Source organism: Paramormyrops kingsleyae, chromosome 11 (genome assembly GCF_048594095.1).
Source record: "Paramormyrops kingsleyae isolate MSU_618 chromosome 11, PKINGS_0.4, whole genome shotgun sequence".
In the NCBI taxonomy this organism is placed as follows: Eukaryota; Metazoa; Chordata; class Actinopteri; order Osteoglossiformes; family Mormyridae; genus Paramormyrops; species Paramormyrops kingsleyae.
This window is the reverse complement of record NC_132807.1, coordinates 8,468,585-8,486,321: the sequence shown is the minus strand read 5'-3', so window position 1 is coordinate 8,486,321 and position 17,737 is coordinate 8,468,585. Positions and strand designations below refer to the sequence as shown.

Sequence of the window (17,737 nt, the reverse complement as noted above, 5' to 3'; positions counted from 1 at the left end):
ATTGTGGATGGAGCTAGTTTAACTGGGTGAAATGAGGTGCTCGTTACAGCATTGCATAACATTCCACAGTTCACACTTTCTGTACATTCAAACCAATTATCATCCCAAGCAGAAAGCCCTGGTCGTCTTCAAACAAGGCTCTTCCCAGGAGGACATTATGTCCATTGGTAATGAACAGGTGACTGTGGGAAGAGTAGATCTGTTGCCATAAAACGTACAGCTGTCTGTAGCCTCCCGACCTGGAGGAGGCCTGAGAGGCTGCACCAAATCACCAGATTACTGCCTGTCAGCCTGCAGCCCTGGGTAACCTGGACAAGTGCATTCCAGGGAGTGAATCCTGCGAATCATGCCTCATGTATTTTATGACGCTTTACACAGCTTTGCTGACTGCTCCCTCCTAAGGTGTTGGGAGTTAATTCTCATTTTCATAGTTGGCTGAGTGATGGTAGGCGGAACAAGGATCTGTGGTCAAATTTTCACATCTGCCGCTGCACTAATCAGTAACTTATTGTGTAGCTGGAGTGAAGGTGCATTTCTGAATTTGTCATGGACACTGAAAAAGAAGTCTTGACTTTAAAGATATTAATGAAGATGAACAAGCGAATGTTGCCGGAAGATTTAAAACATAACTTTTAAACATTTTATTTCTGTTAGTTACCATTGCTACTCCCATTTGACTTATTTTATTATTTTACTGCCAAAACTGAAGAATGCATATCTTTTACTGTGTAAATCCATGAAAGCAGTGTATCTGGTACAAGTAATTTTGAGCAGTAAAATGAAGTAACCCAAAGCACACTCATGCACTTAGGAAAACCAGCAAACATAAAAGCAACCTTTCTTTAAAGATATACTCTCCATGTTTATCAGGTATGCATTTTTCAAGACTACAGCCTGATCTGAGGGTTAGTGAAAAGCGAAGTGACGCGAACCTCCGCGAGTCCCTCCATCCTCCTCTATTTATGCTAATTACACATCGCAAAGTCACATCTCCCTTAGATAATTTAATTAGGCCATATATAAACCAGCTATCTGACAACGGCCCTGGGGGGAAAGGGATTTGCCAAAATTCATGCTAGAGTTTAATCTGTTGCACCAGTAATCATGTCTGTTTTTCTGGACTGCATTGCTGTGTTTGCAGCTTGTAAATCGGCACTTCGACGGGGAAAAGCAAAGTCTCCTAAATGTAAATTCTCCGCTATCAAAATTGGGAAAAAAACACACAAAGTCCTTTTGTACTGTTTTCTTTTTTTTTTTACTTTGTATTTACAAATAATGCAATAAAAACCATTTGACACTGTGAAATGCAGGGCACAGTACCTTCAAAACAGGCCAGACGTGACAAAGAAAATAACTTTACAATGGACAACAGCAGTCAGTTTTTGTAAGTCTGTACTTCACATGCTAAAAAATATTCAGCATTAAGCGAAATGAGTGTTAGAAACAGGCATGATGATGGATGATTCTAGGGAATACCATCCACACAGTTCTAAAATATGCATGTTCTGAAGATGGAGCAGGAGCATCTAAAAATATCTCAATCTCTGTGGTGACATCTTTTATTAAAAACCTGGATGCACGCTTCATTGTATAGTCAAACTAGCCTGACAGCTGCATTGGTACTTAAAGACTCATCAGGAACTAGGATTTCAGTCATACTAGACCTCTTTTCTCATCAGTTAAACAACAACAATCATCCTGGTAGTTGTATACAAGTATCATTTATAGTCATTAGATATGACCTTTATTAGTGCACTGGAGGCCATGTGACAAGGCGTGTGGTTGTCTGGTATGTCATTGTAGGATTGCAGTACAAATACATATGTACAGCTGTACCTAGGAAGAGTGCAGTTGGATTAGGGACATGTGTGGGAAAGGGAGGGATGATCGGCACACTCTTTGGTGGGGCTTATTCCTTGATGGCTCTTCTGAGGCCTTCCTTCCTGGGGGGTTCCGTCTCTTTGTACCGGAGGTCAGGAGCGAGGACCCCATTGTGCACCGTTCCTCCTTCAGCTCACGGCGATCATCTCATACTTGTCCTGGATGCTGCTGCTTTCCTCTTCCTCCTGTTCCGTCACGGGCTCACTCTCATGGTGCAGCTCGATGAAGAGGAAGTAGATCGCCCCGCCCACCACACCCCCGACGAGGGGCCCCGCCACTGGGATCCACCACCAGTAATCTGCTGTGCTGCAGGGACAAGGGGCCCACAAGCGAGTGAGCCATCTGTCTGCCTGCAGATGTTAAGGTATTTCAGCAGGTCATTCCAGTCCTTCTCGTCTCGTCTTTCTGGGCACCTTGTTGGGTGCTGTCCATTCCTCTCCTTTGGACAATCTGTTTCTTTGCCTGTTATTTATCTAAATTTAATCCTCCATCGTAATAATGCTGAACAGAAATTAGTACTTTTCTTGAGACTCTCAGACATGCACTGTGCTTAAGGCACTCTTGACACAGGCATTACTGCTAAGGAAACGGGACGTCACCCAGGGACCTTTTACTCTGCATGGGGGGATGTGCTGGTGAGGCTTGGCCTGAGCAAAAACAAACACTGTTGCAGGTTGACTACAGTTATTAAGGTACCAGGCAGGATAATGAGGGCAGGTGGACTGAGTTCTAATCTGTTGAAAGGAGTCCAGGGTGACCACATGTCCAAAAGGTCCCAACAGTGAAAGCTTAAGAGCCAGCTGTCTACTGCCCTTCCAAGACTATTTCTCTCAGTTGACAGGTGCATGATTGATCTAATGATCTTCTAACTGTGAGATTCTAGCTTCGAATTTAAAGGTTTAAAGACAGTTATTTTCTACACTGATACCGTGTTTCCCCGAAAATAAGCCCGAGCATGATTTTTCAGGATGCTCGCAATATAAAATAAATATATCGTTCGATTGTTTACATGGAAAGATAGGGTTAGAAGATGACATGATGTCTGCATTTGAGTAAATGTGGATTTTTGTTCATGAATACCGGTAAATGTACTGTAGTTTGTTGTACATGGGAAGATAGTACATCCCCTGAAAATAAGCCCTAATGCATCTTTTGGAGCAAAAATTAATATAAGACCCTGTCTTATTTTCGGGGAAACATGGTAGGTGAATGCCAAAATCTGATTTTCACCCTTGTATAGTACTAAGAATTGTTATTCCTGTCCATGATGCCGTACTTGTTAATCATTATTAAACGCTTCAGAGAAACTACGCTGGGAAGCATGTTAATATTAAAAATAAACTGGACTGGAAAAGGTAAAACCTGTAATACCTCCACTCACAGTCTGAGTGCTAAACAGGATCCATTTCTGCATCTGTTTGTTGTCAGACTCTTCAGCCACATTGAAAACGAGGATGGGGATTGAGTCGCCTCTGGCTGACCTGAGCATTTGATTGGTTGCATAATGTTTGTCTGTCAATCTTTAATCAACAAGTAAATGCACGTGAGCAGCTACCATGCTGACCATGACCGCAGTCTTGGGGGTGGAACATGTTAGCGATGACCTTTGACCAGCTGGCATCAAAGAGGGTCAATAAACGTTCTAAAAGTCTAGCTGGGGATCAGGACTTTGTTTTGGATAAGTGACCCAAACAGAGTTATCAGGCTTCTGTACGTAAGCAGAATGTTCCTGCTTGCATTCTGTGCTGTTCGGTTTGCTTCAGAGATAACAAAATGGGGGCTTGGTTGTACATGTCATCAGGCTTCTTGTTAAAAACCTATTATCCCTTAATCACTTCCTGTTGCCCAGCCTGAGAGAGCAAGATTGATACCATTAGGAAGGGATTGGTTTGGTCTATATCTTTTCCATTATCCATTTATTAGCTATGGGCATTTCGTCTAACCATCAGAACGTTCTGTTTTTTCCTCTCGTGCAGGAAAGACCACACAGCCATTGACTGTCCAAGAGGTCAAGCTTCCTTTGAAGAAAGCTGTGTCCAACTCAGGGTCGCAGTGTATTATGGGATACCGAAAACATGACTGTCCCACCCAGGGATCTCTTACTCGAGGGTCAGGGCCAACATGCAATGATCTTTTGAGCCTAAAACCATTGAGCAAGAATTCAGTTGTTAGACCATGAATGTCGACATTTAATTGACAGGAATCATTTACAGCCGTTATTTGGTTTTTGGAATGAAGTATTCCGTGCGCATTTTTAAAAAGCTGAAAATTGTAATGAGCCAGTTATATTAGGGGTACTGGCTTCAAGAAAGGGTTTGAACGGCTTTCAGAGAGAAAGAAGGCGGTGATTGGTTACCTGAACACCTCCATGCCCCACCCAGCCACTGCCGTGAAGACCCTGGGGCCCAGGTCGCGGGCGGGGTTCAGAGGATAACCACAGTTCAAGCCCATGGACACGCCAATCCCCAGGATGATCAAGCCGATGACCAAGGGCTCCATTCCTCTGGGTGCACCAATGTTCTTCCCGTCGATAATGGCCAGGATGCACAAGACCAGGATGCCCGTCCCAAACACCTGGGCAAGGAGAGGAGGAGTCTGCTACAGCAGTATCATTGTCCTCGGAGCTAAACTCCATGAACATGAACAGCATTATCTAAAGATTTTTATTACTTTATACTGCTGGATCTGTTTGGTTTGAGTACCTTGCTTAAGGCAGAGCCACAGCTGGGACATGAAACGGCAACCTTCAGCTTGATGTTCACTACCATTACATTACTTATTACCCAGAGAAAATGACTCCATGCTGGTGGGATTTGAACCCATCACGCTGGAATTATTTCATTGGCTTTTTAGTTGCAACAAGGCTTGCCTTTGTTACCTACGCAATGTATCCAACACAAAGACAAATTATTTTGACCCACTGTGCTCTGTCCTGATCTTCAGGGTCTGGATTCTTGCATATTTTATACATTAGCATATTTTAATCAGTACCAGATTTATAGCTGAACGTATTAGAGCTAAATTGGAAGAAAAAACCCAATGCATCTAGCAGGCCACTACAACCAAAGATGGCCAATTTCCATGCATCATAGCTCATTAGTAACATCGGGGCAATGTGACACCATAGGACATAGAAAAACAGGTTAATTAATAGATTGGCTTTTAGGAAGGAGGGCGATCAATTCAAATTGCTCAAAGTCTGCAGCATTAACCACATGCTGGAAGAGCAATCTGTTTATTGAATCAGAATGACCGCCTTGCTGATCTCAGATCAGTGCTGTAAGCAGTGACCTAAAACAACAAACAAAAGACCATTAAATCGCCCATAACTGTGAAAGGCCTCCAGTCCAATAGACCCCAGCACTACATGACCAGGGACGCATCTATCCACTGACCTCTGTGTGTCCAGCAACATACAACAACAACAACAACAAATTTATTTTTGTATAGCGCATTATCACAACATTACATTGTCCCAAAGCGCTTTACAGCATCCCCACCCAAAGCCCCCAGTGAGTAAGCCATAGGCGACAGTGGCAAGGAAAAACTCCCTAGAAGGAAGAAACCTTGGGAGGGACCAGACTCAAAGGGGGAGCCCATCCTCCTGGGGCCGGCAGGGAGAGTCAAATACAGTGTAGTCTGAAACACAAACGCAGAGTAGGGGGGAGATGACAAGCCGGTGCCAACACTTCCTCAAATCGCCAGGCAGCCAGAAGGCAGGGAGCGGGTCGTACAAGGAAGATGACACTGGCAGAACGGCGAGCTGGATGCACGGTCGTCATTGGCAGTGGCGACGTCACATGTTGCAGGGTGTGCTGGACATCTTGATAGATTGAAGGCTCCAGGTAGCACCACCCAGGAGAAGGTGGTGGAAATAAATGCAATTAGTCAAAGTAAGGGAGACTATAGGCAGTGCTAAAAGTTAGATGAGTGCAATATGAAGTGCAATGCTCCGGCAGATATGGCTATGGCAGCATAAGTAGGAGGGAGAGGCAGGTGGGAATGCAGGCATGGGGAGTCCCTGAAATGTCAGCACTCCAATCCCACAAGCAATTGTGAAGCTAGAGTGACAGCACTGTCAATTCAGTTTATCCAAAGCCAATGGCACCGATCCCCACCCAGCTCTACACCTCACACTATAGGTTTAACTGGGAGTGAGAAGCTAGCTAGAACTAGTGTCCCTATAAGCTAAACTAAAAAGGTGTGTTTTTAGTCTAGACTTGAACATTGAAAGTGAGCCTGAAACCCGCACATCCGGTGGAAGACCGTTCCACAGCTGAGGAGCTCTATAGGAGAAAGCTCTGCAGCCTGCCGTAGATCTTTCTACCCTAGGTACTAACAGATATCCCGCACCTTGAGATCGAAGCAAGCGTGGGGGATTGTATGTGGTCAGCAGATTATTAAGGTAGTCTGGTGCAAGGCCATTCAGTGCTTTATAGGTTAACAGCAGTATTTTATAGTCAATCCGAGACTATAAAACATCAGTAAAGGATGCACTTTGTAACCCAAACCTTTGCTTTGAATACCAAGGGGATCCTGCCTTTAATGGTGGTGTTAATCTTCCCAGCATGGACATTGCTAATTTCCTCTGGCGAGAACCAGTTTATGCGGGATAGGCCGTAATGGATCTTCCTCTCTGCTCTAATTTAGCACTATGGGAGCATTGAGCATTCATAGGGTGGTGAGGTCTGGAAAATATTGACATTGCTTTTTGGGTTCTGCATTAGGGTGCTGCATGACACCTGTTTATTGTGCAGCTTACTCAGTAAAATGCTGTAAATTATTGTAAATGTGTTAGAATGAACAACTAACAGAGTAATCTTTAAAAGAAGAAGTTAATGATTCCTCAGGTTGAAATCTGTAGCCTGCACACACACACACGGTGCCTCTCCCATTTAAATGGCATGATCAGATGAACAGTGAGACACCGATACGTAAACAAATGGCGTAATGCAAGGTTCTGGCTCATTGGATGGCAGTTCGGGTCACTCACCTGGTCAATGAATCCGTTGATTATTGAGAGGTGCCTAGAAGGGTAGGAGGCAAAGATGTGTGCTGTGGCGTTGATGCCAGTCACTGACAGTATCCCACTCGTGAAGTCCATAAAGGCATCTGGGAGAATGAGGTGTGCAGTTTCAGAACTGATCAGCGCTCCGTTTCACAGCCTGTGTAACAGACTTGTTCTTCTGATTGCACAGAAGAGCTCTAACTTGACTGAGTTCCCCGACCTTCTCGAAAAGTCTTTGAGAAGATCTGTATGCTTCTGGGGTTCAGACAGGGAGCCAGGCATCGTGGTGTTGATCTCATGCTCCTCTATTTTCCGTTCATCCCAAAGGGGCTACTTTTGGACAAAGCCAACTCATGATCAATGCGCTGTCCTTCAGCTCTGCCCTTGGCCGGTAGTTTAAGGGACAGGCAGTCAAAAACATTTCCCATGTTGGACCAGTTGCTAGTGACTATATCTGCAATTAGGCAGATCACCAACGTGATACTAATGGCTGATCTGTAACCAACTTAGAAAATGTTATCGTGTGGGGAAATGTGCTTTGACCTTAAATGCATTAATCATTCTCAAATTAATCAAAAAGATGTATTTTGAGTTCATTTCATTGCCCAGTATGGCCAATGGCAGATTTTTCTGTAAATGTTCAGATTGTTTAGTGTGAAAAGAAATGTAATTAAAAAAAAAATTGCATGTAAGTTATACTTGCTGTTATGCTACATCTATTTTATATTGAAATTTTGAATGAAAATTATGATTGTATCAGTTTAAATTCTGTCAGAGGGATATTTCCATTGTTTGTGTTTCAAGTCCTGGGAATAAAAATAGACACAACATTCCTTTTTTTGTAAATGCAGAAGAATATGAAACCACAAAGTCCATTTTAGGTCACAGCAGGAAGGCGTGTAAATCTGTCAGTAAAAATGGCCCCTTAAACCCCAAGACTTTCCGTGTCTAAATTTAGGATACGCTCACCGTAGTACAGGCAGAAGACAGCAGCCGCGCCAACAAAGGCTCCCAGGAACTGCGCGATGACATAGACGGGGAACTTCACCAGTTTCAGCCGACCCAGGACAACCATAGCCAGGGACACGGCAGGGTTAATGTGGGCACCTGGGGGGGGGGGGTGGCTGGAATGTCACCTCTGATACATCGCTGCCCATTGAAATTTGATGCTTCTTGTGTGTGCATGTGTGCCATGGTGCTGAGAGCCAGACTCTCCGACTGGCTGCAGCCGCCTCTGCAGGCAGCTCTGTTCATATCCTGTTTTGTTTGTTGACGGGCCATCGTTGGAGCCACACCCTGAGGCGGACTGACGATGGATCTGCATGCTGTCACACGACAGCGGTGGACGCGATTGGCCGGGCACCCTGCCCTTTTGTTCGGCAGCCGGGGGCTGAGGAGTGACCTTTTCATGGCTGGCGCTGCTGGGACATGAGGCACAGGCCAGCCTGTAATCCATAACCCATTCTGGGAAACAAAATGACACTATTGGGTGATGTGACCCATCTGTGCACATCTCCCAGCAGCATTTCCAGAGGAAAATGCCTCAGAAGACAGACCTGTAACTGGGAACGGAGGCCCTGCTGTTGTACCCTAGGGAAGGGTGCTAGACCTGAACTCATTTCACTGATGATGAGGTTCCCTTGGTTGGGAGTATCAACTAAGCAAGTAAATGATGTGTCCACTAATTAAACCCAATCTGCTCCAGACATGGTCTAAAATTCAGCCCCTACACGGCATTGACTTGATTGGCTATATGCTAAGATGTTATTCTGAAGACATTTTATGTTACAGGTCAGTGATTTCTTTGGACAAGTACTGAGGTTGTTCTGTTATTTGGTTGTATTATTAGCTGCTAATTAAAATAATTAAGGGAATGTAGTAATATTAAAAAAGCATAAATGAGTGAAAGTGTAAGCTACTTTAGATTAGCCATTATCTTATGAATAATGACCTGTAGACTGCATTAATATGTCCTGTCAATTTGAGTAAATTATCAAGATAAAAATAGACCAGGTTTCCAAAGGGCTGTAATGAGGTTACAGGAATGTGATGAAATAGTGATTGTTTTGTTTGTACGTAGGATGTAAGATTTATTCCTATTGACCTGTTTATATGCAGGCTGGGCTAACCGTTGGAGGGGGGGGGGAGTGGAGTCCTGTTTCCCCCATTCCAAAGGACGGAGCCCATGCTTGTTCCCTATGAATGCTTACAGTCTGGTTACACAGCCCTGTCACAATACGAGAAACATGTTTCTGTGTCCCTGCAGAGACACAAAGACAACAAATAACAGTATTTTCAACGTCTGCACAAGTCGTCTGGTCTGACGATAACTCTCATGAACATCGCCTGTCTTCTGTGCCTGACACAGACCGGCATTAAGTCCTCGGCGTATTTAACTGAGACTAGTCATTCCAAGCCATGCAAAGCATCCATAACAAACATGTAATCTGATCTGTTGTTAAACTTTGCCCCCTCCCACCTGCACAGCAGCACTGAATCGCCCATAATTTGTGCAAGGGATCCCCAGTGCTTCATTCTTTACTGATAACTCAGCATGAAGGTCCCTCTCTGCAGAGATCTTAGAAGAAAGTATCCAATGAAGTCCTTCTGGTCATAATCAACTATCTCTTGAGCCTGTAAATCCAGCCTGTGTTCTTTATAAATCTTTATCTGCTACTAAGAAAGACTTCAGAATCAGGAACCCACAACTGAGTCATCAGGTATGGCCCTAATGAGTTCCACGGCCTCTGCTCCCCCCCCCGCCCCTGTCCGCCCCCGCCCCGTCGGCGATCCTTGTTTCTCATCGTTACACTGTCCACAGAAAGTGCTACTTCCAGCTAAGATGACCCTGCCTTCCTGGAATGAGCACTTCGGGGTCTCGAAAGACTCTTAAAGCAACACATACCTGTTTTACTCAGAAAGACGAGGATCAAAAGCAGATCCTTTCCCTTTCACCCCTGCTACACCCAAAGCCGCCATACATGATGTCATGACAGCCTCACAAACTCCCACGTAAAAATTATCTTCTAAGCGGCTTTCTGTTAGGTTATGCAAGAGATGTTACCACTTTCACAATTGTTTACTTTGTGGTTCTCTTAAAGCACTAATGACAAGTGTAGCATTCAGCTTACAGGTGCCTTGACATTTCATTCAGACTGCAGAACAGACATCAAACCCGTCCTGGAAGAGCATGTTTCCTCCCTGAAATATGGATGATGCATGAACGCCAAGACACCACCCGGTAAAGATCTGAACAAACTGATGTGTTTAACACTCCTACAAGCAGCAAAAATATGAACTGTGAGTCCTTGTGCATAAGCACAAAGACTTATTTATACCTTGAAGGTAAATAACATGCTTCCCTCCTGCTACTGAAGAGAATTCCTCCCTCATTTTCCTCCACCCTTCTAAATGAAAGTGTTCCCACTTAGCAAAGATTCACTTTCAGCCTGGCAGTCTTCTCTTTCCTTAAATGTCATGAATTTCTGTTCAACTGGTGTCCAATCATATGTATACAGCAGCTGTGTAGCCATTCTATATACAGCCAAACCTACAAACTATCAACATACGTTTTCTTCTTGTCAAATGCTGTCACATTTATCTATGGAATCCTGCAGGTTTGACCATTGTTTCACTGGAACAATTCAGATTTCCGACTCTAAGGTACAACAGTGGAGAACAACAGAATCTTCATGCTACTATTCTGTATGTCTGATTTATGATACTGATCCATCCTGCTGTGATTTTCTCTACTTTTTTCTGTAATATTCTGCCACTCTAGGTGAGCAGGTTCTGTGCTAATGCATGTGTGATGCAACACTGGAAAGCAGGTGTTTTGGCACCAAGCTGTACTGGGCTGAACTTTTTACCGTTAGAGTGCAGTGTGGTGCATCTACACAACAGGAAAACCGTGTCTATGCTGTGACCGATCCCTCGGATCCATGTATGTAACAGCAGTGCGACTGTCACCTGACACCCCTCCAGCCACGTAGACCGCCATCATCACTCCCAGAGTGAAGCCGATGTGGATGGTGAGCGGCTCTCCCAGGGCACCGCGACTCAACACCGTCTGTGCCACGGAGCCGCAGCCGAACAGCTGTGACGGGGGGGCAGAACGGAATCAGGAGAGCCGCAGGAGCTGCCTTTCGCTACCGGCAATTCACGTCATGATACCCGATCTCATTCCAGAGCGTCATATCTAACTCCAGAGACTTTAATATCAACCCTTGCAAAGCCACCTTAGATAGCGACAGTGATGGAGAAGAACCAGAAAGAACCAGACCATCGACTTGGCTAAAGATGCATAAGGAAGATGATGAAGCTCAGACAGATCAGCATTTTAACCTAAACAAAGTGGCAAAGCTGGCTCAGTGTCTTCGGCAACATACTACCTCTGCTTATTACGTTACAGTGCATGGTTAGGTCTGCTGCAGGACATATAAACTACCGTCACGGACGGAGGGGCACGTGTCATTTATGAGGATTATGTTTAAAACTGCATATAAATGTCAAAAAGTTCAGTGTCACTATGATATTTTTTAAAACTAAACAAAAAGCCCTTCGGTGGCATTTCAATATATAAATTCATAAATTCTCAGGCCCGCGACTATAATTTAAAAAAAGAAAAGTGTTATAATATAGTTCAATGTATTTAAGTAGTCTAAATACTTTAATAAATGCTAAATACTGGAAAAATCAATAAATATATTTCTCAAAAAATAATAACCTATATGTAACTATTTTGCAAATCAGTTGAATTGAAGCCAAACTTAACCACCTGTTAAATGTCTCTCCACTCACTACAAGTGTTTGCGTTTCGTGACAACGAGGAATGATCAAGAAGTGAAAAGAACATAGGAAACGATCGATCATCAGAATTTTTCCAAATATATTTTTTTGTAGTCAGAGTGAAAGTTTAGTCAATTTTCAAAACACCTGCTGGCAACGCGAAAATACCTAGTTCTGAGTGTAATTCTGACAGTCTTCGCTCTGACTTCCGTAAAACAGACATTACCGCAGAAATGTATGGGTTCGGGGTACTTACAATTAATATAAATGTTCCGAGAAATTCGGCCAGAAACTCCCTGAAGATGCGGTTACGCACCACGCAGCACTCTTTCATTGTCCTTTTGCGCTCAGTCTCCATGTGTTAGCGGCTAGAGGATGCTGCGCTGTTATCGGGACTGGCGGTGACGGCCAATGCGCGCCGCTCACCCTCCGCCTGACATGTAACCCCGTGTCACCGCGCCCGCTCACGCTGCTCTCCCTTAATCGCTTATTTATCTCACTCTAGTTATTCCGACTCGTCGCTTGCATTCAAGTGGTTAATTGCATTATTCTGCTTAACGACATCAGTGTGCCATTTCAAGACACATTTTCCAATGTCCAATTTCAGTTTTTTCATTACCCATTTTCCACCTCTAAAAGAATGTAACCTATGAACTTATTTGTTTTGTGGAAAATGTGAATGGAAGGTCCTTGTAACTGGATTAGTGTGAGGCATTTACACGCTGTGTTTCACCATTGCCTAAGTACACCAAACAAAAGCAGTGGCAGGTCTTCTCACCTTTAATTTATTTCCTTCCTGCAGTGCTGACCTATATGCTGTCTTGGCCACTAGCAACACAAGCAGTTATGAACAGGCATTAAATTATCACAATATTTGAATAGTGTACACCGCTTATAGTGATCATGTCTGTCGGAGTGAAACTGATCACTGTAAGCAGATGATCATTATAGTCTATTTTTTCTTCTTACCGTAGTTTACATTTTTCCATATGTTGTCATGTTCAAAGGCACCCAAAATGAACACTGTAAGCCGACTACTTGATTACTATAAGAAAATAATTTAAACCGTGTACAGGAATGATTCTATCCCAAGCTTTTTGATCCATATAAGCGGTTGATCACTATAACTATGATCACTATAAGAGGTTTCCAATTATTTACTTTAGCCGAAATATGCACACACTGCTATTATTTCAGTTCACATGGTGGAAAACGGGGACATGCAGATCGATAGGCCTACTAAAATATCAATTCTTTCGATGAGAATGTTTAACATTGAGAATCGATTCAAATTTTAAAATATCGATATCGATAAATATCAGTTTTTCGACTTCACTGAAATATAGGCTACTGCACATTTTTCTGTGATTTAAACTGAAACGGGGGCACGCTCTTATCCGCCAGTGCACGCGGCCGCCCCGTACCGTTAAATCTGAGCCACTTCCACTGAACAAAAAAAAAAAACACCGGTTTTAACCAAACCACAACCCAGTAGTTTACCATGACCTTGTTTAGTGAGATTAGCTTCAGGTTAGTAACTTTCAATACGATCTGACCTAGAGTCAGAGACTGTAGTACCATTTTTTTGACAAACATAGCTGGTTAGATATTATACCAGTTTCGTGGGAAACCCATTGGGCTTTAAACATAATCCATATCAAATAAAAGAGATAGTGTAAAATGGCATCATTTTAAGTAATGCCAATATACGCGGGCGGTTGAAAATGCGCGTTTAGGCCTAATGTTAAGATTAGTCCACAAACTGTTGTCAGGCAAATAATGTTGTTTGGTGTTATTAATGGGCCAATGAACATTAGTTGTTTTCCTGGTGATATTTTTAAAATAAGAAAAATATGGTATATCTGTCCTCAAAGCTTTCGATAAAGTGTAACATAGCTGAGCGTTTTGTTTTGCCTTGACTATACATGCGGCTAATGCTGGCTGTGCTGGTGTAACAGAAGCAGCGGAATGTTCACCGCTGGTGCTTTAGCAGAAGCTCGGCGCTCACCGGGCCATTCATGATCATTTTTATTCCTAATGTTGCACTCAGTCATAGACAGTGGGATGTAGTTGTTTGAAATTTAACAAAAATGAGTGAGAAGGCAAAAAGCGAACGACAAGAAAAGAAAATTGTTGTCACTGCTTTGTGTCTGTTGCCACAATTCACAGCAATGCCACCAACTTATTTGACACTCAATTGGCATGTAAGTTCTGCTTGGTTAGTTTGTTTTGGATCGATTTTTCACTCTTTCTTGTTTGATAAATATCACAATATTTATTGCAAATACCACCATTAGCTTTGATTATGGCGCACATTTGTCATGGCATTGTTTGCACAAGCTTATGCAACATCTCATCCTTTGTTATCATCCAGATTTACATTAATTTTTCACCTAGATCCTGTATTGACAAGTGATTTGAACCACTCCATAAAGAGTCCTTCAGCACATCCCAAAGACCTTCAATGAGGTTAAGGTCACAACTCTGTGGTGACCAAGTCATGCGTGAAAATGGTTTCTCATGCTCCCTGAACCACTCTTTGACAGTTCGAACCCAATGAATCTTAGCATTCTTGTCCTGGAATATGCCCATGCCAACAGTGAAGAAAAAAAATCCATTGATGATGGATGGAGGTGTAACCTGGCCATTCAGGAGATTCAGGTACTCAGCTGACTTTACTTTATTGCTGCATAACGTTGCTGAGCTGTAATAATGATCCAGTCATTGGCTCCTAAATATTTGCTGATATAAATTCAAATGGCGACTATTTTTTGGCCGGGCAGTGTATTTTAAATACTACGCTGTGGTTTTCCCCAGTATCATTCAGCACTATTTCCCATTTAATCCACACAAAAGACTATAACATCGGGATCCGTATCGGCGAGACCAACCTTGGTTGTATCAAATCGGATCTAAAAGGAAATAAGCGTCATCTCCCATCCCCAGTGGAATAGCTGGATCGCGGAGAATGGGACGTAAGCGTTTGGAGATCTTAGCTAACGACTGCCCTCTACTGGATGAAATGCAATTTGTTTTAAAATTCTTACACTTTATCTTGTCAAACAGACATACTACCCGTTTCCCTATCCGTCTACTAAAATGATTATTAAAAATCACTATGACATTTCCAGGTCGTTTAACAAGTTTGTCTTGACATATATTACCATTTATTTTAGAATTCAAAACCAATTTAATGTATTTGCAGAAAACTACAGTAGTTTGCAAAAGTCTTAGGCAGGAACTATGTAAAGCTATTTATTTGGATAGTAAGTGTATGTTTGCTCAGAACAAAAACACTATTTAACATTAGACCATATGCAAATGAAGAGTAGCATAATAAAAACTAACAGGAATATCTTCAGTTCTGTCAAAAGTCATTTATATCTTGCTGGATCAACACCAAATCAGTCCCCAAAGCTCTCTGCAGGGGCACCCCAGCCATTTAATGTATTTGTCACATTTCCCCACTAGCTCGCTCAATTAATTCATGTAATTAGTTAAAAAAATGTTTTTGACTATACAGTGAGGTGTCGATTAGACGAACACTGTAAGCTAATGGTAAAAAAAATTCATTGTTGAATTTCATAGTAGCTGCAAACACTGGGGTGATTTTAGGAGAGGTTTTGAAGCAGTTGATCTGATGCACTTTGACAGACAAAAAAAAATCATAGTTTTGCACCAACATGCATATAATTTAAGCATCATTTTCCTTGATGGCCTAAGAGTGCTGCACAGTACCGTACACATGTACGGCTCATGTAGGTTATTTTGTCATTGTGCCTGTGATTGGAAGACACCTAATTCCAGGTGGCTCCCGGGATCGTCTGACGCTGCTTCCCCCAAAACGTACGTCGCTTTGGATAAAAGTGTCTGTAGATATCATGCTCTGTTGAAATACCACTATATTAACGGCATCAGTGATGATTTACTGTGTTATTTGTGGCTTCTGTTTCATCGCTCCTACTGACCGGCACTGATGGTGGCCCTATTTGTCCATCTACGTGGTAAACAAAACTGGATGCCGAAATCACATTCATTTTGTGTAATACAAACCGGGGATAGTCATCCTGTTCATACACTGACAGATGTGTCCATAGCGAGACACGTGTGTCCGTGACAAAATGTTTTGACTGAGGAAAAATAACTATGTACGCTACATTAGTGAATTCCATTAACGGTAAAAACTGCATTTTGATCAAAACGTCTGTCAGAATTAGCCATGGTGTTGACCCCTGCTACTGACATGTACGATTTTATCGCACACTGGTCACCTAAGAATGGCAGCTGGACATAAACACGTTTTAAAGACACATATGTTGAACTAGGCCTACATGTAAATATTGTGTTTTAAATATTGTCTTTTTAAGACAGTACCTTTACATTTCTATTGGCCTAGTAATAAGACAGCTATTAAAATGTATTACTTTAGGCCTAAAGATAACTTGACTCATTGTATTATTTTAGGACATGTGCAATATATTCGGCGCCGTTGACGCACTCAGAAACCGCTAGGAATCTACTTCGACGACACATGGTAAGAATAATAAGCCGCTTTAAGGTCTGAATTGTGCGGTAAACCCTATAGGTCGAATTGGTTATTATACCATAGTTACATGATAATATTTAACCTAATGATGACTTATCGTAGTGATAATATTCAGCGTGAATTCGTGCTTTGTCGATAGAGGGCGCTCCATGAACAGAAAAAATAACAGCTAGGCTATGGCGCCTGTTTCACCAGACACTCGGCTGGAGGCTGTTAAAAGGAGGAGCTACAGGTGAAAAAAAGGAAATGTTTTGGTGGCATTAATCAGTGTCACCTTTTCAGTAAATTGTCGTCTTTGATGTGAAGCAGGCACTTTAGAGAGTCACCCATGCTGTGAAGAAAAAAGACTGTGGTGATGGACGAAAAACACTCCAGTGAGGCTTTAAAAATCATAACACTCTAAAATATATCTCGTGGCTTATTTTATTTTATGTCACGGTCCGGCTATATTTAGTATTCGTGTTCTAGTAATTAGATTTTAAATATCGAGAAGAAGCAAGCTGCAAAATAATTGTAAAAAGTATGAAATTGATAATAATATCTAAAGTATAATTTTGCAGTGACGCTACAGAGACATCAAATAACCCCGAGGGTAAGCCGCTATAATAAGCAGATGATAAATTTATACTTAAACGATTCGATTGAAAGTCCTAAGATAGGCGTTAAGGTTTGTGTATAGCTTAATGTAAACCGATGTAAACTGAAAAGATAACGCGTGATTTTCTGTGTAATCCCCCAGATCGAGACTGGCTACTAACAGTCACTTGTGGTCCTATAGAGGATCCCAATGTTTACTGAAAAGTCGTAGGTAAACGCTAACTGGAGCACAACACTGCCGACTGATCGTTTCTCACAATCAAGAGACAGAAATAACTTGTGATCCCCCTGATGGCAACACTTCAACAACATCCTGAGTCCATCTGTGAATGTTGTAACAGCCAAGTAAGGGAAATGCGTGGCAAACGGACTTCAGCCAAAGAAAATTCACACTTGCAAAAGTGACACTTGCAATCTGCCTAGGACAAGGCTTCGGAACATTTAAAAAAATCTGACAGAGTAAGTAAATTCCCCAATATCCTTTTGTCTTTGACTTGGAATGAAGTGGAAAATGTTATTTGGATTTCACATAGAAAATTCATCTATTATCGATGATCTAATTCAGCAGTTAATTTATAATATATATTTTAATACTAAATAAATCAACTATTTTTTGGCAAATGCTGTAAACGTAACTGATTTGCAGACTCCTCCAGAACACGTTTTGAAACACAAATGTAAACAAATGTGACGGGTGAAATATGCTGCGGCTCGGGGTACTTTAACTTCATCGTCCTAGTGGGCTCTGTAAGTTTGGGCTCCTCAACACGTTGTTTTGATTAAACGGCCTTTCAAACAGATCTCTGCTCTCACTCAGGTGTTAATTCTCCTCTAATTACAATGCGTAAAACCATCGTGTTCACCACTTCAGCACGAATTCCGACACCTCCTCACTTTTCACGTTTTCCCCAAGCTCC

The 17,737-nt window shown here is 42.3% G+C and overlaps 1 protein-coding gene across 1 annotated transcript; it reads right to left on the bottom strand.

Moving 5' to 3' along the window:
• Positions 1-1,292: 1,292 nt before the first annotated feature.
• aqp9b (aquaporin 9b) lies at positions 1,293-12,168 on the bottom strand. The gene is made up of 6 exons (XM_023813908.2): positions 11,934-12,168; positions 10,859-10,985; positions 7,859-7,996; positions 6,875-6,993; positions 4,238-4,455; positions 1,293-2,187 (listed from the first exon to the last, which is right to left on the bottom strand). Exons 1-6 carry the CDS (start codon positions 12,033-12,035, stop codon positions 2,010-2,012), a joined length of 882 nt encoding a protein of 293 aa, XP_023669676.2. The 5' UTR covers positions 12,036-12,168; the 3' UTR covers positions 1,293-2,009.
• Positions 12,169-17,737: the final 5,569 nt, after the last annotated feature.

What these genes read in the sequence shown, in the direction of transcription:
- aqp9b (XM_023813908.2), bottom strand. Translation starts at nt 12,035, where the DNA reads ATGGAGACTGAGCGCAAAAGGACAATGAAAGAGTGCTGCGTGGTGCGT. An exon ending in CGTGGCTGGAGGGGTGTCAG is followed by an intron (nt 7,997 to 10,858) that starts GTGACAGTCGCA and finishes CCCCCCCCCCAG; the next exon opens with GTGCCCACATTAACCCTGCC. An exon ending in TCAACGGATTCATTGACCAG is followed by an intron (nt 4,456 to 6,874) that starts GTGAGTGACCCG and finishes CTCCTTGCCCAG; the next exon opens with GTGTTTGGGACGGGCATCCT.